Source organism: Varanus komodoensis, unplaced genomic scaffold (genome assembly GCF_004798865.1).
Source record: "Varanus komodoensis strain SLA01 unplaced genomic scaffold, ASM479886v1 scaffold1, whole genome shotgun sequence".
Lineage (NCBI taxonomy): Eukaryota > Metazoa > Chordata > Lepidosauria > Squamata > Varanidae > Varanus > Varanus komodoensis.
Window position 1 is genome coordinate 96,593,944 of NW_025335268.1, and position 24,599 is coordinate 96,618,542.

The window sequence follows — 24,599 nt, forward strand, 5'->3', positions numbered from 1 at the left end:
TTCCGAGAAAGCCCTGCTGGTCACTCTCTGGGGGCAGTGGACCCTCCTGGTGGGCACAGATGAAGGCACAGATGACAGCAGCTCAGTACTTCTGCTGCATTGGTACCTGAGGCAGGCCTTCACTGCCACCTCCTGAAAGGGCCGGCCCTGAAAGGGGCTCATGGCTTCATCTCTTTTCCAGAGTCTGTGCTGTATCCATCAAATTACTGAGATGAAACCATATAATCTGAGCAGGTGAACTAGGAAGGTGGAGCCTTAAGTGAGAGTGGTGCATCAGGTTAAAGAAAGTACTCTTCTCTAGAGGGTGATCAAAGTACCTTTTAATGTCCATTCACTCTATGGCTATATGCAATCGTTCCTTCCCTCCCACATGCTTGCTGTCACCACCATCCAGCAAAAGGGATGGGTCAAATGAAAAAGTACCTTTATTTTCCCCAGCCCAAAATGAATTGAGACCAAAACTGTCCATAGCACATAGGCGCAGTATTGGTTATCCTGGAAGTCTGGGGATACAACTGAGATGGAGACAAATACTCAAGCAAGAAAAGATGCAAATATCACTGCACTCTGACAGCTCTTGTTCCCCATGGATGCCATCAATAATAGTCATATGACTCATCACTCTCCATGTAATCATCTGGTTCAAGTTTGGGCAACTTGGGAAGGTCCATTTTGGTCATGTTCAGCTGATCTGCAAGTACAAGGCACAAGTGATAAGCCCTTGTAAAAAGTTTATGTCCTTTAATACTTGTCCTTCATTATGGGGGACATTTGGATTCATTCATTAATTTCTTCCCAATATTACAAAAGTGTGGCCCACTTCTCTTCTTAACAGCTTGAGATGTCTTGCCCCAGCTAATTTTTAGAAGGACACTGGAATGCACAGATTTCTGGTGCTGCATGAGGCAAGTTTCCTCAAAAAGTAACTTTTTGATTCAGAAAGTGTTTAAATCCAGTCATTTTAGGAGTCTGTTTACAAATCAGACAGGTGGTTCTTTCTCTTTTCCAGTCCTTTTTGGATGCTTTCCAGGTCTCTCATACTACCAGCTTTTTACAAATAACCATTATAATAAAAATTTTTATTTTAAATTATTTTTTATAATATAAAAAATAAACAGTTTGTCAACAATTAGCATGTATAGTTTGCATTGCTTTCAACTGAAGCTATAAATCGAGTAATCACTAATGCTAGAGATAATAGCGCACTTAACCTGATATAGGCTGAAAATTGTTAATTATATTCCTACTTTTTATTAAATACAGAAGGGAGATCTTAGTATATTAGAGAGAAAGTAGAATTTTGATCTAGAAATTCTGAATGGCTTCAACCACAGGAATGCTCAGGCCTGTGTTTATGGCCTTAAAAAGGAATTCATCAATACAGAAAACACATAATAGCAAATGAAATTGACAGCGCCCGCCCCTCACTGGATTCCCAGTTCCCCCTCCAATGCAAAGTTCACTTTATGGATTTTTTTATAAGTTTTATTCAAAATTATAATCCTAAAAACAAAGAAAAACTAAAAATAATATCAATCATCAAAAACATCGGGCCTGCTGGGTCAGCCCCCACATTTTTTTCCATTTATGATAACTTAAAAACATATTTAAATCTATATGAAGTCCCATTTCTCTAGCCACTTTATGGAATTTTTTAACATCACTATTTTGAGTACTTTTTTTATCTTTTCTTCATAGGGTTGGTTGCCAGGGACACAGGCAAGATAAAACTGAATGTAATGATACCAGGACATGATACTCGTTCAGCTCAGGGAACTGGAAACACAGTAAAAGCTTTATGTTTTTGCAATGTACAGTTCTGCCCTGAGTGTGCAAAGTTAAAAAAAGTATTCCATACATTTAGAATTATGATTTGCAATTTCAAATAAACAATATTTTTCTGGACCCAAAAGTAACATGTCTAGTTGGTATAATCAGTAGAAGTGAAAACATTAGATAGTATTTTAATTCAGTCAAAATGCAGTTCTTTACACAAAACATATGAAACATTGAGTAGTGGAGTAGTACTAATAGCTGCAACAATCTGAATATCAGATAACTCAGAAAAGGGAAAGATAAAAGACCTAGCAAACCAAGGAGAATCTGCTGGGGATTGTGAACATGGAGAAGAGTGTCTAGCATGCTAACCCTAAACTGTCGGAATTAGCCTGAAAAAAAAATTACCACTTACCAGCAGTAAGAACCATAAGGTTGGCAGGGGCTGCCACTTGCCCAACGTTGTTCCTTGCAAAGCAGCAATACGTTCCTTCGTCTGTTATCCTCACTCCTTGGATCTGGAGCCAGCTAGTCACCTCATATTTCTGAGGGCCTCCCCTAAACTGAAGTGAATTAAACATCAATAAGATAGCAGCTGGAAGATACAAGCGTGTGCTTTAAAAAATCTTTCTAGTTGGCTGACTGCTCCTTGGAAGCTGTTTAAGAGTGCCATCCTATATATGTTTACTTAGAAATCAATCCCACTGAGTTCAATAGCATTTATTCCCAGGTACATTGTTATAGGATGATAGCTTAAATATTTCTGAAGAACTATTGAGATAGTGTTTCTATAGTATAAATTAGTTGCTGCAGAGAAATCTAAACTACTGTTAATCCAGAACTACATCTTACTGGGTACATTGTTCTCTCTGCCATTTTATTCAGGAGAGTATTATATTATAATAATAATATACATAATATTAACTGCACAGTCTATTTCTAAAGCAGATTTTTCAAACCTGTTATCTTCCAGAAGTCTTGAATTACAGGACATCCTCCTATCATCTCCAGCCAGCTGGTTTTGTTGTATGCAGGATATCAAGTTAGGGAAGACTGCTCTATAGTATATTAGTTAATGTATTTGCTTTTGTTGTATATTTAGAAAAAGGCACATTGGAATTTCAAAGGTTCTGTTATTTCCCACTCTTAAGGAGGGTGAATTAAGCTGAATGGTTTATCTGAAAAAATCTCCAGTCTTCCCAGTTGCTCTGTTTCATTGTCAGTCTCAGAGACAGAGAAAGAAATTATTTCTTGACATTTGTCCTCCCATGGCTGACATAACTCCCCTCTTTCCCTGTGGCATTTTTTTTTTTTTTTTTGGTTATTCTAACTGTAAGCTTGCCATGAGCCAGAACCCTAAAAAAAAGTCTAAAATATACCTGCCAGAATACGCATTTCCAAAATGTCCACTTCCTATAGGTTTTTCTCCCCAGCTCAATCTTTCTGCCCATCCTGACCACCCTACAGCCCTTTCACCATCCTGGGAAGCATCATGCAGAAAAATTGAAGTGGATGTTTTGGAAATTCCTATTGAGACAGGTATATTGTATCCTATTTTTAGGGTTCAGGATTATCAAATTATGCTTTACATGATAGTGCAAGGGTCTGCAAGATGTTCTGGAAGGCTATAAAGACTGAGCTGTGCTTCTCCAGGAAGTGGACATTATTGAAATGTCTAACAAACAGGTATATTTTAGCCCATTTTTAGTGTTTGCGCTCATGCCCAGTTGAGGGTCAGCATTATTAAAACTTCAATTCCTAGGATCGTGCTAATGCCTAGAGCATGTTTTGGGAGGCAGAAATGTTGTGCTGTACTGAAAAATCTCCAGTAAGTTAACATTGTGGAAATTCTAATTGCCCCAGGTAATTCATCCTATTTTGGGGGCTAGGTTTCTTGCCCAGCTTAGAGCTAGGGTTAGAAAAACAATGCTTTCCACAATGGTGCAAAGGCCAGGAGGGTGGTCAGGAAGGGCAGAGAGATTGAGCTGTGCAGAAAAATCTCCAGGAAGTGGGCAATTTGACAATCCCTTTTAGATCAGGTATATTTAAGTCCCTTTTTAGGATTGGGGCCATGCCCAGCTCAGGGTTACGATTAGAAAAACGATGCTTTCCTGGACCATCAAAAGACTTGGGTGGTGTTCACGAACAGTCGAACTAACAAGCTGTGCAGAAACATCTCTAAGATGTGGACATTTTCAAAATCCATATCGGTGCAGGTATATTTTATCCCAGTTTTAGGGTTAGGGACCATGCCCAGCTTATGCTTGGGATTCGAAAAACGGTGCTTCCCTGTATGGTGTAAACACTTGTAGAGTTTTTGGAAAGGGCAGAACAATTGACTTGTGTTGAAAAATCTCCTTGGCACTGAACATTTTGGAAATTCCTACTGCGCCAGGTGTGAGGTTCTGAGGCAACGTCAGGTCTCTCTCTTCTGGCCAGAGACCAGAATAGCAGCCCTGGTGGTTGCAGGACTGGGCGTACAGTCAACTGCAGCACCAGGGCTTTTCCGAGCACCACCTGGGAGCCCTGAGGGAAGAGCTATATAAGAACCGACCCTTCCTTCCAGGTGCTGCCTCAGCAATGAAAGTTTTTGACATTGTTTTAGCTCCCTGTGCCTTCTGGAACCTGTTTCTGGAAACTTTGCCCATCCCCCTGTTCCTGCCTCCACTTCTGGACCTTGCCCACCTTCCCAATCTTCACCTGCTCCACCTTCTGCTCCCCTCCCAGGCACCTGCTTCTCCTTGGTTTGTCTCTCTGGCTTTCGACTCCTGACCAGCTTTGACTACTCTTTTCTTTTCGGACTGACTTACCTTGTACTTCTGTTACTGGCCTTGACCTCTGGACTGCTTGACTGCGATTTGGAATAGGCCCTCATAGTGTACCTGTTGTCTGGTACCTGGTGCCCTGATCTGATAGCCAGCTGCCCACATCCCAGACCATGCCACCAGATATATTTCAGCCCCTTATTAGTAGTAGCGCTCTTCCCCAGTTTAGGGTTCGGGTTAGAAAAACGGCACTTTCCATTATGGTGTAGTACATTCTTTATGAGGACCAATGCTTTCCAACCTATTCACAAGTGATCTGGAATTAGGAGTGAGTTGTGATGACATTAAACATTTTAAGGTGGTTAAAACAAAACGGAATTTTGAGGCGTTCCAAAGGGATTTCTGCAAGCTGGGATAATGAGCATCAAAATGGCAAATGCGGTTAGTGTAAGCAGCTGTAGAGTAATGCATGTTGGAACAAAAAAAAAATGAATTTCAAGCATACGAGGATGGGATCTGAACTAGCACAGACTGAGCAAGTAAGGTATCTCGGGGTAGTAGCGGGCAACTCAATGAAAATGCCGGTCTTGTGCACAGCTGCTGCAAAGAAGGCATGCTAGACATTAGGAACAGAACAGAAAAAAGAAATCCCAAAATCTCATTTCCTTTATACAAATCTTGGCATGACCACACTTAGAATATTGTGTTCAGTTCCGGTCACCTTACCTGAAAAAGGACATTATTGTGTAGGAAAAAGTACAGAGAAGGACAACAAAATGCCCAGGGGACTGAAGCAGCTCCCCTGTGGGAAGCAGCTACAACAAGTGGATTGTTTAGCTTAGGAAAAAAGTGAGTAAGGGGAGACATGATAGAGGTGTTCAAAATAATGCATGGGGTAGAGAAAGTAGAGAAGGAGACATTTTTCTCCCTTCCCCATAACACTCAAAGCCAGGGTCATCCCATGAAGCTGATTGGTGGGAAGCTTAGGACAGGTAAAAGGAAGTGCTTCTTCACATAGAGTACTGTCATGGGAAGTGGTGATGGCCACCAATCTGGGTGGCTTTAAAAGGGGATTGAACAGATTCATGAGGGAGGAGGACATCAGTAGCTACTAGCCTTGCTGGTCATGTGCGACCTCCTTCAGCGGGGCTGGCCTGCCTGCATATACCAGTTGCTGAGGTGCTTGGGCAGGAGGAGGTCTTGCACCCATCCTGCTTGAGGGATCCCAGCTGGCTTGCCACCATGTGTACAGAGTGCTGGACTAGAAGGAGCTTTAGTCTGATCCAGCATGGATTTCAAATGTTTTTATATTCATCCAATAGATTATAGAATGCATAGACACAGTCAGGCAGCTTTTCAGAATTGGTAAAGTAACCTAACCTAACAAAGCAATTGCCCCAGTGAAACCAATTTATTGTGCAATTCTATTAATGCCTACAAGAAGTGCATCCTACTGTGTTCAGTGGGGTTTATACCCAGGTAAATATAAATAGCATTGCATCCTTATAATCCAGGTAGAATCCCAACATTCAGTAGTGATTTAGCAGTAACCTTGATAGCCTCATCTGGCTTAAGGCCAATACCCTCCCAGTGAACATTTTTCTATGCAATATATTCTCTAGTGTTTTGCGCAACTGTTTTTAATTAACTCCTGGCTATGCTGTTTCCTTCTGCATATCACACCATTGATTTAACATTTCCCTGCAGGAAAACAATTCCTGGTGCCAGTTTTAATTGGTTCAGTTTTATCCCTTCATCTGCTTCCTTGGACCAGTGTCAGTGTGCTTGAGGCATCTGGTATCAAAGGGACAATTGATGTATAGCCACCAAGCACAGTCAGGTGAAGTGGCATTCAGTCTAAATTTGAAATACTATCACAAGCATTATGCTACTTTCCCTCCACTCCCCACCCATAACACAGAGCCACTCCAGCCTCTTAATTTGGCAGTGACACATATTTTTGCCTCACCCAAACACTCCATATAATAGCGCAGAATTGTAGTTTCTATAAAAGTTTCTCAGGACTTCCTTACACACCCTCTAAATGGATGGGTATAACAGTGGCTGCCCTAGAGTCTCTCAAGGTCTATTTTGGGCTAAATCTCCAAGCCCGTTAACCCTTCTGAGGAAGAAGGGACCTTAAAAAAAGAGAAGACAATGAAACCTCACAGCAAGAAAGAAGATGGGATAGGGAACAGGATAGATCCTAGGGATGCAGTTGTACTTTCAGCAACCCTAAGAGGTGATCCAGGGAAAAGAGAAGCTCATCTGGAAAAACAGACTGATTTTCCCATGTCTAAAGCAGGCTCTCAGGTTGGAGGCACAGCAACACAACAGCAAGCAGGACAGCAGAAGACCTAAAGTTAACCACATGGGATAGAAGATCTTAATAATGGGAGGCAGCTGCTAAAAGGAGGTGTAGCAAGTCCACAAAAAACCTGAGTAATCAGGGATGATTAAAATACAACTTCATACACTGTCCATATATCCAAACCATTCCCACCCTCCTGAATACTTGCTAGGTCATCCAGCTCACCTGAACTGAAATGTGGGGGTCATCTCCAGGAAGCAGCATGTCCAGTCCCTCCTTTCTCCATTCAATAGATGCCATGGGGTATGCAAAGACCTCACAGCCAAAGATCACATCTTGCCCAGTGACGTTCCAAATGTCATATGGAGGAGATATGATGTGGGGCTCTGGGAAGAACCAAGACAGATTTGAGAAGAATCTGCTTATGAAAACACTTCTTCATGCTAGATTCATGAGTTCACCCAACTTGGTCTAGCTAAGATCTTATTCCAAGCATCCCCTACAACATGCTTTTATCCTATGGGGTAATGTTGTTTTCCTTTAGTTTGGAAGCCTGAGGGCAGGGCTTTTGTTCTTTTAAAATTTTGTAGAGCCCCTATCAATTTTAGGTTTTGACATCATCATCATCATCATCATCATCATCATCATCATCATCATCAATACTTCAGCACATTGTACTGGGCTTTTATTTCCTTCCAAAGAATCCAGAATTTTTATGATTGGGCAAAATAGTCCTCCTTTGTCATGCCCACCAGCAGCTATTAGTAAATAACATGTTTGCATCATGGCACATCTGTGAACCAGGGCCCTTGGCCCCTAAACGATGGTCCGGTGCTTTGTCACAGCCATTTAAATGAAGTGCTTCCTAGGGATGCTGCTTCTGCATCCTGTTGCTGGGGAAACATGACAACCTTATGGCAACTGCTAATCAGTCTGCTTTGTCAGAGCCTTTGCTTTGATTTTAAGCTTCGCAGTTCCTTCATTTTTCTCCTATTTTTAGGTTTGATGTCTGGGGAAGGACTGTCATTCAGTGTTAGAGTACATGCTTTGCATACAGAAGTTACCAGATTTAATCCCTGCTGTCTTCAGTTTTACTTTGCCTTTTGATGACCGAGTAGCAGGTGGTGAGACAGCCTTATATTTGAGATCTTAGAGAGCTGCTGCCAGACAGAGCAGAAAATACTTACCTAAATGGACAAACTGACTGGGTTAGGACAACACTGTATCCCACACTCAGTGGTTGACTATGGGTTGAGATGGGTTTCCCTTGTGCTTCGGGTTGCTGAAACATGGGTGATCATGTTCATGTTGCCTGAACCTAGCTGCACAAACAACCCATGACTTGTTAACCACAGACAATGAAGAGAACCCATGGTTTGTTGTTGGGTTATGAACTGTGGGTTCAGACATGTTTCAGCAACAACCCATGGTCCAATGACAGCCTACCTTCTACACATACTCAGTCCTTGAACTCAGGATTGTGAACACAGTCTGTAACCTAGTAGGACGCAGCTTCTCGTCTTTCACTACAGTTTTCCAGTTATTGCAGTGTTGTGAGGCCATACATTAGCGATTAATTTACCATTCCCAGTGCCACAGTCTTGGCCACCTCTAGTGCTTTATCCCAAATGGCCATGATTTCTTTTAATAGCTTCCTCTCAACCCATTAGAACATCAAATTTTATTCATCTGTTTCAAGATACACACCGCAGGGCAGGTGTCAAGTGTAGCTCACTGGACTTCTGCCTTGCAAGCAAGCAGTAACAGCCATGAGAAAACATGAGGAGGACTAGCACTTGGCAATGATACTGGTGAGAAGAGAGACTCACAGCAAGAAAGAGGCCATTGAGGGCCTCTTGGCCATAGCTTTCAAGAACCTGGAGCCACCACTGCTCCCTCTCCACGCTCCTTTATTTTCAAGGCCAAAATAGACATCACTGTAAACAGCAGTTCCATGTCTAGTTCTCCTCCACCCTCCCCAAGGTTACCACAACCTGTAGTGCTGTCATCACAATATCTCCACCTTCTTTGCCCCACTCCATATCATTAGCAACTGCTGCAGCCGGCAAATAAGGTCAGGAAATGTAGGATACCGTGTCACAAAGTGCTTTACTAGACCAAACTGTTAGTTGTTGAATCTGCTTTTGCAGATTTGAAATCTCAGTTTTACCCAAAGAATAACTTTTGGGAAGTTGTCCTTGCAAAATCTCAGCTATTTCTTGTATGGGTTCACCCTATGCACTGAAGATTGGATCACCCGGATATGCCCATTGCAGACAACAACAAAACCTTAACCAAGGATGAAACCCTCTGAGAAAACCCCTGTGAACTTGGTCCTCACAGGATAACATAGAACAGAACGAAATGTCTTTTCTGTGTGCTGATGCATGCGCATCACAGCTAGGGTGAGCCATGTATCAGTGACAGTGCACATGCTTTGCATGCAAAAAGTCCCAAGTGCATTCCTTGGTGTGTACAGTTAAAAGGATCACAGAGAAGATCATGGGAAAGGCTCTGTCTAAGACCCTAAGGACAATGGCACTGGGCTAAATGGGCAAAAAATAGGTAGCTTCTGATGAGCAACTTCTCATTTGACCAGCTGTCGGCCTCTTAACTTCACCAGATGTACCTTGTTCTTGGAATGGAAGAATGGGGAAATTGTGGCTTCCTATTTTATTTTCAAAAACCCAGTTATTGTGGTTTATTATAGAAATACTGAGAGAGCTTGTGGTGGCTCTTACCTGATTCACAGGGTCCTTCGTGGGCCACAGTGAGATTAATCTCTGGCTTGGAGTTACGCACTTCTTGGAATTTACAGATTTGTGCATAGGTCTTGGAATCAGAGCCACAGAGTGCCTGGTTGGATAGGCAAGCGCACTGGGGTTCAGGCACCTCTCCATGCCGTAGATCCCCAGAATCAAGGCGGCACTCCAAGTGATCTCCACATTTGCCATAGAAGTGGTTGGTATTGTCCAAGTCACAGATCTGTCCCTCTAGATTGGCGCACTCCCAACAGCAATCACAGGCATCCAGCACCACTCCAGCAAGGCAGCCACGTGGGATGGGACAGTCTTCCAATCTACATTCCACACAGCTCTCCCCTTCCTCCAGAAGCCTTTGCCAGCCACGCTGAAAATAATCTGGGGCAATGGGCAGAGCCCGACTAAGTACATCCCAGCACAAAAACAACAAAATGAAGATGACCTGGAGTGGGGCTAGGTTAGCTGGCCGAGACATTCTTGGGTGTTCACTGGAATGTGGCATCCATGCACTCTTTCTAGTCATTGTCATTCCTTGGACCCTGGAATCCTCAACAGCATCCACAACAAGCTTCTCTACAATGCCATCAGCGGCTGCAAAAAAGAGAAATGGGACACTGATGAGGTTGATGTATTCTGGCCCAACCATTAAATTCACCTCTCAGATGGAGCAAAATCTCCTTGTTTTCCATGGTCAGTTCCAAAATGGTGACTTCTTTTTGAACCAAGATGAAAGACTAGCAATTCTAAATGCTACTGAGCTTGGTAGATTATTTATGCATGAGCTTAAGTAGTTGCGTTTTAGCCAAGATGTATGCAATGCACATAACAGGAAGGCTCATTCTTCCCACAAAACTAGTTTTTTGGAACATTACGTTACTCAGACTTAACTCTGCAGTACATTGCTTTGGACACACAAGTAGTCCCCTGCCTTTTGCCATAATTAAACCAAACCAAATAGAATTCTTGACACACCGGTTTCCTTTCCTCAATTGTACCTACTCACCCCAATTCACCCTACCCTAAAATGTGATGGGGCCCAGTAAGTTCTATTGTATATATTAGAGCTACCATAGGAGTCAGATCACAGATTGTCTTCATCGTTTGAGAAAAGAAACATTTGTTGTCTTCTCGAAATCTGTTTCCCAGATTCAGTGATGCATTTATTTTGTGTGTGTATGTTAAATATTGATGTGCCACCTTTTAGAATTAGATAGCCAAGACATTTTATATTTTAAAAAACTCATAAAAAAATTACAATAAAATTGTAATAAAAATCACAACAAGAATAAACATTAAACAAATCAATGAAAAGCCTGCATGTAAGATATCAAGGTTAAAACAACCAGTTAAAAGCACTGGCTATTCTTCAGTTACACCGATAGAACATCTGTGAAGAAGTCTTTAAAGCATCCAATGCATCTCCATAATGATGGGGCCACCAAAGAAAAGACCCTGCTGTCCTCTGCCTGCCAGTCCTGTGGATCTTTCTGACAGGCCCTCAAGTAGGACAAATGCAACTGATCTTAACGGTTAAGCAGGCTTATACAAGTGTAGTCACATGAAGGGCTTATATAGGATATTAAACTCCTTTCATGTAGTCCTACTTCTTTTCAAGCCTCCATTTCTATTAATTATATTATTGAATTCCAACACATCTCAAATGCAACAGGTTGTATTATATTCAGCTTCACAGTGACATGCACAGGCCTATAGCTAATAACTTGGTGGGGATGGGAATTAAGCAGGCAAGGCCTCATCACAGAACAGTCAGAATAAAAGTACAAGTAGCCTAAAATATATTGCTGCAGATTCCATCCCAGATATGTATCCTGATTTAGGTGGTAATTTAAAAAAAAAAAAAATGCTTCTCAAACCCTTGTGAGCCATGCTGCACCTACTAAATTCTTCCTTCTGCAGAACCTGCTTATTGCAGGTAACGATGCTTTTCCTCCTTTGTATATAGTGACTCTATTTAGGTGATAATTTGAGTTATTATGGGATATCATCTGTATCTACTTTAAACATATTGATTTTTCAGCACAGGTTTGCACTCTAAAGCAGCTGATCAATAGGCAGAGAGCTTGGCACCGTATTTCTTAAGACATAAATGTTGTGGGTGTCATGCTGAAGATTCCAGAAACAGGAATGGTGAATTTTTGGGATGCAGGTGAGAAGGATTGTGTAATGATGAGCCTGAGGAGGAACACATAAGCAAAACCTTAAGGGATGCAATTCAAGATAAGCAATACAAAATCTTTAATTCTAGGGTGCTTCTCTATGCAGAATAAAAGGCCAGGCAATCTCAGGGCAACAGCAAATGCAAATTTTTGTCACTTCACATCATGTCCTCCTATTCAGCACAATTTTAGCATAGAAAAACAGAATAGCCAGCAGGTGGTTATGGATTATTGTGATATCAAGGCAGAAATGCCGACTTCTAGTCTATTTAAACCACTGCTCTTTATCATAAAATTATGATGTGAATTCCAGCCTTGCCTTTCAAATATATTATACAGGCTTTATTTTAGACCAAAAAGGGATCACAGAGAGAACAGTCATACTGACAAAAATATCCACTCCATGAATAAGTTATTCTTGTCCATGATCATTTTTCTAAGCCAGTTCATTCAAGATCTCACAGACTGCTTGATTTCAACCATGCAGTGGCCAATGGTACCGGGACATCTGTTGCATTGTATCAGATATCTAACAGTTGTTCTTAAAGCAACATCTCTCAACTGGGAACAAGGGTGTGTGGTTGCTATTTTTGTATATCAGTTGCAGCCAATAAGTATAAGGGAGGTTTCTCCTCTTTTCTCCAATATGGTACTCTTGGTTCTTACCACCGCAATCTATTCATTTGCCACAGTTGAAGAAAGATACTTTGGATGGCATAGAGTTGTGCTTCATTAGCAACTTCCTTTGGAAAACTTTGCTGAATAGATTTGATTGTGAACAACATTTGAGGTCGTTAAGAATTTTCCTTAGCTGCAATTAGTTAGTGCCCCCATGTTCCTCCAAAGCATGAAATTTGGCTTGCTCACCCAAGTCACTCAAGGTTATGAACATGTTGCTTTCCATGACATACTTTCCTCTAGACTGAAAAGGATGCAAAATAAGTGGACAATCCTCCTTACCGCAATGGTTAGATTAGGTTGACGCCTTGGACTTTTATTCTATAACTGGGGTGTAATATCACCACGTAGCAAGATTCCCTTACTATCATATCCAAAACATGATTCTTCTCTTGGAGTCACAAAGATCTTCCATTCGAATGTCCACTTTATGCCTCATGTATCTGCAAACTCTGGTGTCTGAGGTCCCTCCCGCTCCTTTGGCTTATTAGACAAAGAGATATATTCTTGCTAATAAAAGGGAAAGTTAACTGTTGTGCTGTTCTACATCACACCTATACCCAGGTTTTTTCAGTTTCTCTTTCTACTATCTCTGTTAGGTTTCTCTGCTAACCCAGATTTGTTTTCTAATGGACTGAATTGGCAACTTGCAATTTTTGTTATATGTAGGAAATAAAACCGCACTCTGTTATTACAGAAATGCATGGATGAACACTGTAAGCAACAAGGCCATTACATAGGAACAATACAGTAAGATTTCCATTGGATTTTAGATAAAGCTAATTCATACCAGACGTTGCTCTATTGCTTTATAAAAAGCGCACTCCACACAGCCCTGGGCATTAAGGGCCATCTAGTGACAGTCAACCCTTCCCCAAATTGTTCTCCTCTACTCTCTCTTCTTCCACCAGCCCTCTCCTAACCGCAGACATGCATGTTTCATACCAGACTTTGAGCTGGCTAGCCACAATGATAATACAAGCTAGTATTGCAAGCAACACCTCCATCAGCATGATAGACCTTGGGCACACATGATTTTGATGATGGTGTGGGGTGATGATGATGATGATGATAACAATAATAAAGTATTCCAACTCACACACTTGGCTAATAACCTAAGGCAATAGTCCTATGTATTTTTGGATGAAAAACGTCCTGCATCTCCCAGAGTTCCCCAGCTAGCATCACTGACTGTGGAATGCTGGATGTTGTAGGACTTTTGTCTGTTGAAATATGCATAGGATTGTGCCTTAAGATTCTGTTAAAAGTGTCTGAGGGGGAATATTTGCTGCCAGGTTAAACTACATAATGAAATTAAATGTTGGTGAGAATGAGTGGAGTACATTTTTGCTGTTCTGAACAAATAGCATCTTCTTGGTTGTCTTATTTTTGCTGTGCCGGTTCAGAACTTTGCTCAGCTTTGGCTACAACTTTCTCAAAGAATGTTGAATAGTCAGTGACTGAGACATGAAGCTAGCAGGGACTTTAGAGGCCACTTGCTCCATGCTTCGCTTGTAGGCTGGATTCCTTGGACCTGCCCCATCTCTGACAGATGTTTATCTAACCAGTGTTTAAGTGCTTCCATGGATATGTATCTCCCGTGAGTGAAAATCTGGAGCCAAGTCTGAGATACTAACATTTCCAGAAATGATTCCAAGGGTTTCAGAAATCTTAAGGTTACCTTGAGATTTAAGGATTTCTCAGGAAACTGAGCAGTTAACTTGGAGGAAAAACTTCTGAAAGCATCAGAAGCTGAATAGATATCACTATATAACCCTTTCTTATTTTAAATGGTCTGTCTGATTTGAATTGCTTTAATCCAGAAAATCCTCATAATGTACCCCTCATTCATCTTTTGAGAACACTCCAGCTCCTTAACATACTCAATATATACTAGATAGTGTAGTTCCAAAGGACCCTGTATTTTAAATCTGGCAAAACTTATGCTACCTGTGCTTTGAGCCAGTGGTTGAAAGCACTTACCTTATCTCAGACTTCGCAAAGCCTGTGGCTGATTCAAAATCTTGCTTCGAATGTCTCCTGAATATCCCCTTCTGCCGGGTTATGCTGGATGATTTTTGCCTTTTCCAATGGATTATTTTGGCTGCATCTCTGCTTGGAATGAGGACCAGTGATGTCACAATGAAATGTGATCCCCGGGCCCCAGCCCTCTCCACATTCCCACCTCCAATCCACAGAGAGAGAAAGAGAGAGGGAGAGAAGACAGACAGAGAGACAGAGACAGACTTAGGCACACTAAACTTGTTTTCCTACTGAATGGCCACAAATTAAGCCCAGCAGCCGTCTCCCTCTCTGCTCCTGGCTCTGTGAACCACAAAGAAGCCACAATTGTAACAAGACACCTTGCTCAGTGCCTGCTTAGAGAGCAGTATCTAGGCAGAAAGCAAGCAAGCAAGCAAGCATGAGGGGTGGGGGAATTGTTAGTGGCATGAACTGGAACTCAACATGCCTAGCAGGCAGCTGAGTGTTCTAGGGAAATGTCTTTTCAAAGCAAGATCTGTCAGAGCAGAGAATGCCCTTGAAACTGCCAGTGTGCCTGCTTCAGCTTGCTAGTGATTAAAAAGCCAGCTCAAGGAAGAAATGAACCAAGGGGCAGAATCAGTGATAGATGGCCTGGCCATAATGCCGGTGTTCTAATGACCAGAAAAGGAGAAGCTGCAGAGAGCTTGTTTCCCACTTCCCTACTAGAAGGAACATCTAGAAGAGCTTTGAAACTAAGAATAAGCAGCTGAGTTTTGCTTTGTTCCTCCCCACTCCCAAGCCTTTGTCCTTTTTTGTCATGTCTTTTAAACTGTAAGCCTTCAGGCAGGGACTGTGTAATGCAAAATGCTCTGGGAACCTTTTTTATTTTTATTTTTGGCCGAAAAGAAGGATAAAAATACTGTAAATAAGTAATACCTTATGCTCTGATACTGGCTTGTGTTTCATTATATATTACCCACCTTCTCTATAAATGCTCAGGAATGATTACAACCTTATGAAAACAAAATACTAGTGAAAATACACAGTGTTTGAAACTACTGACTTCAAGAATATAACACTAAAATTAGCATCTTCTTGTTCATGCCCAATCACAAATGTTCACCTAAGCAAAACATAATCCTTACAGCATTTCCAAGAGGCAGAATGGCTCTTTGCCTGCCCTTCTTATTCCAGATGCTGCAAGGATGGCAAGCTTCAAAGGGCATTCTCATTGGTTCAGAATGGCAGTGCTGAGATGGGGAGAGGCTAGATACCAAGCCTTTGCTGCCAGGGCAACTGTTAAAACACGAGTGTACAATATTTTCAGCAAGTTGCATGTATATTGATGGCTTGGGAGTCGAGGCACTTGCATATACGCACATAAGCACCCACCCTAATAATGATAGCATTTTTGTCACGGCCAGCAGTGACCGCAGCAGCAGAAGAGCTATCTGTATGATGAAGGTGGGAGGCAGAGGTTGGGATTTGGCTAAGAAGACTGGAGTTAAGGCCTTGAAGTGGGGATGCACGGGCCTAGAGGCTACAGGTTGCACACCCCTGGGTTTAAACAGAGCAACTTCTGGAGAGAGGGCACCGAATGCTAAACTAAAAGGCATTGTGCCTTACAGCTACTCCATGTTTTCTTTCCTGACAGACCTTTTCTAGTAAGAACGGATAAAAGAAGTCAGGAAAGGCTAGACAGTGATGACCAAAGCTGAACCCATCATACGTCTCTGTGAATGAGGTGGTGTGATTGTACAATAAAAGACTCATCTGGAAGCACCCTTTGGTTCAAGACAGAATCCAGAGCCTATTCAAGCCAAGATAGGGCATGGATTATTTGGGATAAATGCCCAAAGAAAATATTAACAGATTAATATTAATCTAAATATTAATAGAGAGGTTGGAAAATACATTGATAAAGTAATTGTGATTAATGTGCGTGTACCCACGAATGATTATCCAGTTAGGTTTCATGAATGTTTTATTCAGTTGGTTAGATTGCTTATGATTATCTGGTTGTGGGTGGAGACTTTAATTAGATGTTATATGCTTTGCGAAACAGGAGTATTCCTTCTCTCATGAGGCAAACGGTGGTTAGATGTACACTACAGACCTGCACAGAACAGTCAAACTAGGATCGCTTGAAGAATTTTGCATTCCAACAAAAGAGACTAAATTTAAATTTTGCCGGTTTGACATAAGTGTTTTAGATTGTATTTGGTTGTTGTTTTCTATATCCTTGTTACAGCAAATAACTGTAAGACCAGATGCACACCTTAACGTCATGAGGGAGTTGAGAGTGTCGGTGAAGCCAAGAGCAATGCTGTTAGGATGCCAGATTCTCTTGATAGCCCAATCTCCTAGCTGGGCCACCCAAAATAGGATGGTCAAAAGCTGAGACACCAGACCAAGATGCATCCATCCTCTTAAGGAGTAATAGTCACAACAGCAGAAAGAATGATGGGACAAGGAAACTCCAGTAGGGCAACTACTGGGTAGCAGCATTAGTTAAAGCTGGCACTGGATTTTTCACAGACAATGGCAATAGCAATGGTTACTACTGCACAGAAGAAGGTACTGATAAACCACTCTGGAATATTTCTTATCTTGAAAACCTTATGAAAAAACAATCAAAATGAAACAAGAGATAGCGCCAGAAGATGAGACTTCCATGAGAAGCCACTCAATCAGCTATTGGGAAACAGCAAAGGACTAGGACAAATAGCACTGTAACTAATGGTGAAATTTTCCCGATAGGAAAAATGGCAACACTAGAGCTATTGTGTTTTGGGCACATCATAAGAAGGAAACCTGTGAGGACTGCTGGAGAAAGTTGAAGGCAGAAGAAGAACAAGAGCAAATATGAGATGGATCAGCTCCATAAAGGAAGCCACTGCCATGACTTTACAAGAACTAAGCAGGGCTATCAAGGACAGGACACCTTGCAGGACATTCATCATAGGGCTGCCATGAGTTGAAGAGGATTTGACAGCATGTAACAATAAAATCTAAGTATTTCTAAATCTGGATCCAACCCAAAAGGTTTAGCATTGAGTGAAAAGCTCATGGAAAAAGGATTATGGAGCACATGCTAAAGCTCAGCCAAGAGTTATATGGAGTGCTTGCTTGGACTGCTGGGTCTTGCCATTGCCCATACAGTCATACTTTGATTCTGAAGTATAACTGATGTTCTTATTTTATTTATTCATTTATTTATTGCTATATTTCTGCCCTACCTGTCCAAGGAACTTTAATTTAATCATAAATTAAAACAGACAATCTAACAATAATATAAAGCAGTGCACATTTAACACTGACATACATACACACACACAAACACACATACATAAAGAGATATTAAATATACTCACAACAGGAGGGGAAAAGCAGTTAAATTGAAACATCTTACAAAAACACAGATGTCTTTACAGGGAGCAGTAACTGTACAAACATTTCATTTTTGTTTCAAATCATGTAAACATATCCTGTTCCCAACTGTAAAAATCAATGTGAGCAAAAGAACATGTTCTCCAAAAATTTTCATAAATTCCCAAACTTGTGCTTGCATTTAAAAATGTGCATTTTTTTTTTAAAAAAAGTGCATTTCCTCATTTTGTGGGGGGTTCACATTTCTGTACACTTAAAAAAATGTGAATTTTTCCCATTCAAAACATGCACTATCCCAATTCCAATGATATAAGAAAGAGCAAATGAACACAGGTTAGATATGTTTCAAGATGCTGGTTGGAGAATCTGGACAACTGCAAAAATCACATTGTTCCTAAATCATCAATACCATTTAATTGGGGTCTTCTGAGGTACAGAGTTGCAGTGGTCCTTGTGTCCCAGTTACAGCATCACTGGTTTATGTTCTAATTGGTGATCATTTTCTTAATGGTGATTAGCTATTTAGATCCAGATTAATCCTTTGCCCTCAAGAAGCATTTGCATTTCCAAGTCTCTGCATAATGCCTTCAATATTAGGAGATCAACATTACCGATTTCAACAGTAGTTGAACACTAGTGTCTGTTAGTAGCAATAGCTCAGGGCCGTCAAATACCACAGGTCTTCTTCTGTTCCTACTGCCTTTTTCACTTGCTCTGGCAACCAGGGTTCCTCTATGGGGGTCACTGGTGCTCAGGGAGTGGAGTGTGGGGAAAGTGCCAAGGAGATAAAGTCAAAATGATGCCAGGGAAAGAAGACTGCCATGTATACAACAGCCTTCTGTTAGCCCTTTAGTTATATGCTATGCTATACAGTTGCCATAGCTCAAAGCATTCTTCACCCCAAAGGATCATCACCATTGCAGGCAACCCACTATGAGAAATAGGAAAGGAAGCATTTTTCCCTAACATATATTCAAGATGGGATCCTGAAACATGGATGCAGGAAACTTTCACTGCAACATCATTAACTTGAGTGTCCAGAAAACCTGCCAGGAAAGTGCCTGAACCCAGAAAAAAATCAAGTGGGACAGAGGAGACTCTAGTCAAAAAGGTAGCTTTCATTTTGTGAGGTGTTATGGATAATCCTGAGGAAAGTAGCAAAGATAAACAATGAGAAAACACTGGGAAGAAAAACATTTCTTCTACTGTGAATTTTTGCAAGCCACAGCTTTGAGCTGCAATTAAACCTAGGAGGAGAGACTGTAATTTAAAAGTTCATGAGATAACCCTGGTTTGCCTATGTTTCGTGCTTGCAGTTGTCCTGTCCTGTGCAAAAAAAAAAAAAGCCAATGCTGTTTGTACTGCTTTTCCTTTATAATGCTCAAAGTATTTTCTCCTTTGGCTCATACACATAAGAAACCTCAAAGTGTTCTTTGTTCAAGGATTTTTTTCCATTATGGGTCATCATCAGCACCTTGGATGGCAGACAAGTAACAGGGGGACTACTCAATACATTTGCAAGGCTGGAGCTCAGCCTACTTGAAAGTGAAGTTGCTTGGGCCTGATTTGAAAGAGAGGCCGAGTGGACAAAGAATACTTACGTGTGGGGGTTCCACGAAGCCTGGCTTCACTCACACTCAGAGCGTTCTTAACTCATGGGCTACCCAGACTACACTAGCCTAGAACACTGTTTCGCAATGCTAAAATGTCTGAATGTGAACCAACGCTTGTCCTGCTGTCTCTTTGGAGGCAGGAAGAATGAGGCATTCTGTCCTCCCCAATTCCACAATTATGGGAGCACCAGCAATGTGCACACAAACACACAAACACAATTCCCTTGTGTGCGCTAGGACTGTCCAGTCCTTCTAGTTCATGCACACGGTTTTCTTCCCTTGCCAGCCATCTGGGTGGTGTCCAAATGAGCTACTGCAAGCCTGTACTCCTTACCTCCCGGGATAAACAGCACAACAAAGAAGATCCGCCTTGTGCCTTGTATCCAATGAACACCTATGAGAACTTTGAAACTAAGAACTGGTGGCAGAGTTTTGTTTTGTTTTCTTCCACCCTCCCAATCTCCTCTCCTTTTGTATCATGTCTTTTAGGTTGTAAGCCATGGGGTGTACGTAGTTAATCTGGGAGAATTTTTTGGATGGCAGGGCAAAATGTTGTAAAGGAACAGTTAAAAATAAAAAGCTATTCGTCAGGTGGAGTGATGCACACTGCCTCTGCTGCGTGGGCTTGCAGACACTGAACTGGCAGAATGTGAAGAGACTGCTCACAATGGCTAGAAGAACTTTTTCTTAGGGAACAGCATCCCTCACCTCATTAGATTCAGTGAACCACCACCCACAAGGGAATCCAGTTTGGTTGCAATTCCCATCTGCTGTGAGTCCGGGTGCCTAATCAAGCTGGTCGGAAGTCTATAGTTCTTAGAACAAGCCATGGGGCTGCATTGTGAATGGTATAATCCTCAGCATTACCAGCTAGTTCATAAATCTCTCTAGTCTATGCCCTTTCACAGCTTCCACTCACTGCTCCCTAAGCAGGAATTGCTCTGTAAGTTTTCTTGGCAACTGCCCAGATAGCTGAGGAAATGAGCCGACAGGCCTGCCTCCTGCCGGCACCTGATTTGGAACCCCTTCCTATGCAAACACAGAGAAATCCCATGGCTGTGAGCCAAGAAAATCAAACACAGCCTTTTTTAAAAACTCCATTGTTAGTTTTAGTTCTTTTTCCAAGACCTATGGAGAGACTGGGAAGAAGTTTGGTACAACAGTAAAAAGTTTCTAAGTAGAGGGACAATTAATAAGCCAGAGACACTTGGATACTTCATCTTTCATTTTAATTTTAGAAGTAAGTTTCTAGAGCTCATGAAAATGTACAGAACACAAAAAAAGATAGTACTTTTGTTTAGTCTTCCAGGGGAAGATAATTGAACTTTGCCAACTACAATAGTCTCACATTCTCCATCCTTCCCAAAGTTCCACAAGTCATGATAGTTTTCTTTCCCTATGCTCTAACCCAGTTCTTAACTGGGAGGGCTGCATAGGAGGGATACATGTCATTGGACCAACAGATAAAGGATTACACTATGACAGAAGCAGCACCCAGTCTTGGTGGGTGCACATGAAATGGTTCTTAAATTATTCCATTGCCTAAATTTAGATTTGGTTAGGTGTGGCCATCAGGTACATAGTGAAAAGGGCTCCACGGTGGCCTCATCCCTTTAGGAATAATCCAGAACCCTCCCTAAATGTTCCAGTGTAATTTAAAAAAAGGAAATTAGCCCTTCTAGTTGCATAAGTATAAGGAAAATATGCAGGCTGATCACCCAGAAGTAATTAAATTAAATCGAGTGTATTAAGCTACTATGTTTGTGTTCTCCAGTTCTTAAGTCTGTTTACTATAAAATGTCTGGCTATGAGCCTGTAAAGAATTTTTAATTTCCCACACATTGCATATCACCTTCCATAGGAGATCTGTTTCGATGCAAAACAGCAGTCACAAGAAAAAGCCTGCCAAAATGAAATGTAATGCAGGGGAGCCGGAGTGCCTGTGTCAGTGGGACTCTGCAGATTTCCTTCTACTCTATGTGAGCTCTCCATGGTGCTCCATGGTGGGGAGCCTGTTTGGGGGATGGCTCTCAGCATTATGGGTGGCTCCCATAAAGTTCATAACAATAGCTGCAATGGTTAAGGAGTCCCTCTAACATAGGAATCGCTAGCCTTCCCTGGTGTGACAGGCACCATCCATGGTAGCCATTGAGGTGGAACATAACTGAAAGAACATAAGAAATGCCACATTAGATCAAGGTCAGTGATCCATTTAATTCAGTAATTGGTCTGACAGTTGCCGGCCAAGTGCCCAAAGGAAAGTCACACTGTACAGGCAGACCATGGCACCAGATACCTGCTGCTTTATTTCCCATTCTTTTTCTAACAGTTCATAGTAGTGTGCTTGTCTTTTAATAGCCTAAGGTTTCTGGGCTAGAGTTGGCTTCAGATTTTGAGAACCAAGTGTTAAGCCAAGAGAAGAGGGATGAGGGCCAACACGAATGGAGAAACTGATATAATATCAGATAGAAGGTGGGAGGCCTTCAGATTGCCCAGAAGACAGAATTTCTGCTATGGAATCCACTGTTCATGTATGTGAGACATTATTGTTGTTAATCAGCGAGAAGTCAAAAGAATTTTTCTTTGCACATGCTCAAGTTGCCTCTTTCGCTGTCATTCATTTTGCATGGACCACAGCTGAATATGAACCTGGGAAGTGGAAATTGGTTTTCTAAGGTTAGCCCGGCACAAATGAAGCCTGCTTATCCTTATTGCTCTGCTTTCAAATCATACACCAAAACACATCTTCCTCATTACCACCATCATCAAGTTATTTGCTTGCTGTTTTTCCATGACAAAGATGCATCTTTAACCCCCTTCTAAAGGCCAAGAAAGGGGGGGCTGTGCAAAGAGATCTTATATAATCAACCACAGGATAGCAAGCCATGTATTTTATTACATAATATCTTCTGATGTTGCAAACAATTAGAGGACAGTGTAACTTAAATAATAGTACAAATTTTAACCAATATGTATTAAAATAGAAGCATTCACCAGTAATATAAACAATAGAAATGAGGGGAAGACATAATCCAAATAGCAGAAAAAATAATACATCTTATCCCAGCCTCAAAGTTGCCCCCAGTGACACTGTGATGATCTCCAGACACTTTCACTGGATGAGTCAGTCAGGTGCCTCCAATATTTGACTAATATTAATATGATTTATTGATTGGTTATTAACATGTATATAGCACCTGATCTGCCACCAAGGCACTGTACAATAATTGAAAACAATGAAACTTTGCAGCAATATATCAAAACAAACGTTAAAAACAATAAAGCATTAAAATGACACATGCTGGAAACATATGAGGAAAACATCTTTAACCCCTTTCTAAAGGTCGGGAGTGAGGGCTAATGGCAGATCTTGAGGGAATCATGTAGTTCCATAGTTTGGGGGCAAAACCGCAAGACAGCATAACTCATAAGACATTAAAAGGGCCATGCTGAATCAGACCAAAGACCAATCTGGTCCAATAAATTATTCCCACAATAACCAATCCGTTGCCTGTTGAAAAATCACTAGTAGGACACATGCCACCGATCCTGGTGGTAAAGCATCGACATCAAGACCAGTAGCCACTGCTAGCCTTGTCTTTAGCAATATCCTGGACGTGACCGAGTGGAGCATGGCATGGAATGAGGCATATAACCCATTACCATGGCCTGCTAGAGAATGATGGGATTGATACAATGTAGCTTAAATCATGCTGTAAGTCAACAGAAGATCTTAATATGTATGCAAGCAAACCCATAGCTCCATAGGGCGAAAATAGTAAGGCAGCCTTCTTATTATACAACAAGAAAAATACATGAAATGCACAAATATGCAGTATCTGACATTTATGCAGCTGAGAAATACAAAGGCAGCTAGCTCAGCATCTGTCAGTGAATTCATGGATAAAATTCTTGAGTAAAAATAATATTCCTCTGATCATATGCAAAGTGCTTTTTGTTCAGCTCTGCAGAAGTGCAGTCTTCCATAAGAACATCAGAAGGACCCTGCTGGATTAGACGAAAGGTCTACCTAGTACAGCATCCTGTTTCCCACAATGGTCAGCCAGATGCTCATGAGAAGCTGCCAAAGAGGAAGGACATGAGGGTAACTGTCCTCTTTTTCTCTGTTCCCCCCATATACACATTTAGCATTAAAAAGCAGGAGGGAGCAACTTCTGAGGGTCAGGGAACCATATTATCCCACCCCACAAAATTCACTGGAGTCCACATCTCTGCCAGATACCACCATCACAAATTTGCAACTGAAATTTAAGAGCACAGCATGTGGCAATTAAACACGCTGTGATTTTTGTTATAACACGGAGTGTGCAGGAAGTGTTGCCTTGTTTTCAAACACAATTACACTCTGAGGACACTTCTGGGAGCAGGATTTTGCTTGAAAACAAGGTGCATGCTCCCCGTGCTGTTGTTTTAAAGCAAAATTCTACTTTTTTGCTGCTGCAGTCACAAGAATACTAGTGTTTCCATGGGGAAGAAATGCATCTGCTGCTGAAGACACACTTCCTGTATCTCTGTTCCCCTCTGAATCCTAAATCTACAGGAATGCTCAGATGAGTCCTGTTTTGATTCAAACATCCCCCAAATCTGTTGGGCTAATGGTATGGTTCATGATTCAGCCAAATCCAAAGCACACAGCTAGTGGAAAATCGGAAGATTTAGAGAATGGGTCTTCCCCTGAGGCAGGGCAGAATTGGGAAAATATTCAAGAGACATTCAGTTTTGTCACAGAACTACAAGCCTCTAGTAGCTCCTAGGGCTTTATGGAGACAGGGAAATAGTATTAAGTTTGTGGAAGCCTGAAGTGTAAAATTGGAACAGAGGAGAAATTAATTCAGTCCAAATTCTTACATTTACATATTCAGTTCACATGTCCCATGTACACATGAACCAACCAGAGACAGTGTTAAGTGGTGCCCCTTTTGAGCTGCGGCCCCAAATTTCTGGGAGGCCATCTGCCCCACCACCTATGGGCAGTTACTGAAATGAAGGTACAGGGCCCTGATTATCTCTGTTGCATCTGAACCCCCTGGATTAGCGGGCTTTTTGCCCACATGTGCTTCACCTCTTTCTGCCCCCCCTTGCACTTTTCCCCGATTTTTTCTGAAATCAAATTACTTCCCCTT

General features: G+C 41.6%; 1 protein-coding gene across 1 annotated transcript; it reads right to left on the bottom strand.

Moving 5' to 3' along the window:
• Positions 1-534: 534 nt before the first annotated feature.
• KAZALD1 (Kazal type serine peptidase inhibitor domain 1) lies at positions 535-10,113 on the bottom strand. The gene is made up of 4 exons (XM_044450248.1): positions 9,594-10,113; positions 7,078-7,238; positions 2,192-2,339; positions 535-691 (listed from the first exon to the last, which is right to left on the bottom strand). The coding sequence occupies exons 1-4, from the start codon at positions 10,087-10,089 to the stop codon at positions 597-599; spliced, it is 900 nt and encodes a 299-aa protein (XP_044306183.1). The 5' UTR covers positions 10,090-10,113; the 3' UTR covers positions 535-596.
• Between the last annotated feature and the right edge of the window lie 14,486 nt (positions 10,114-24,599).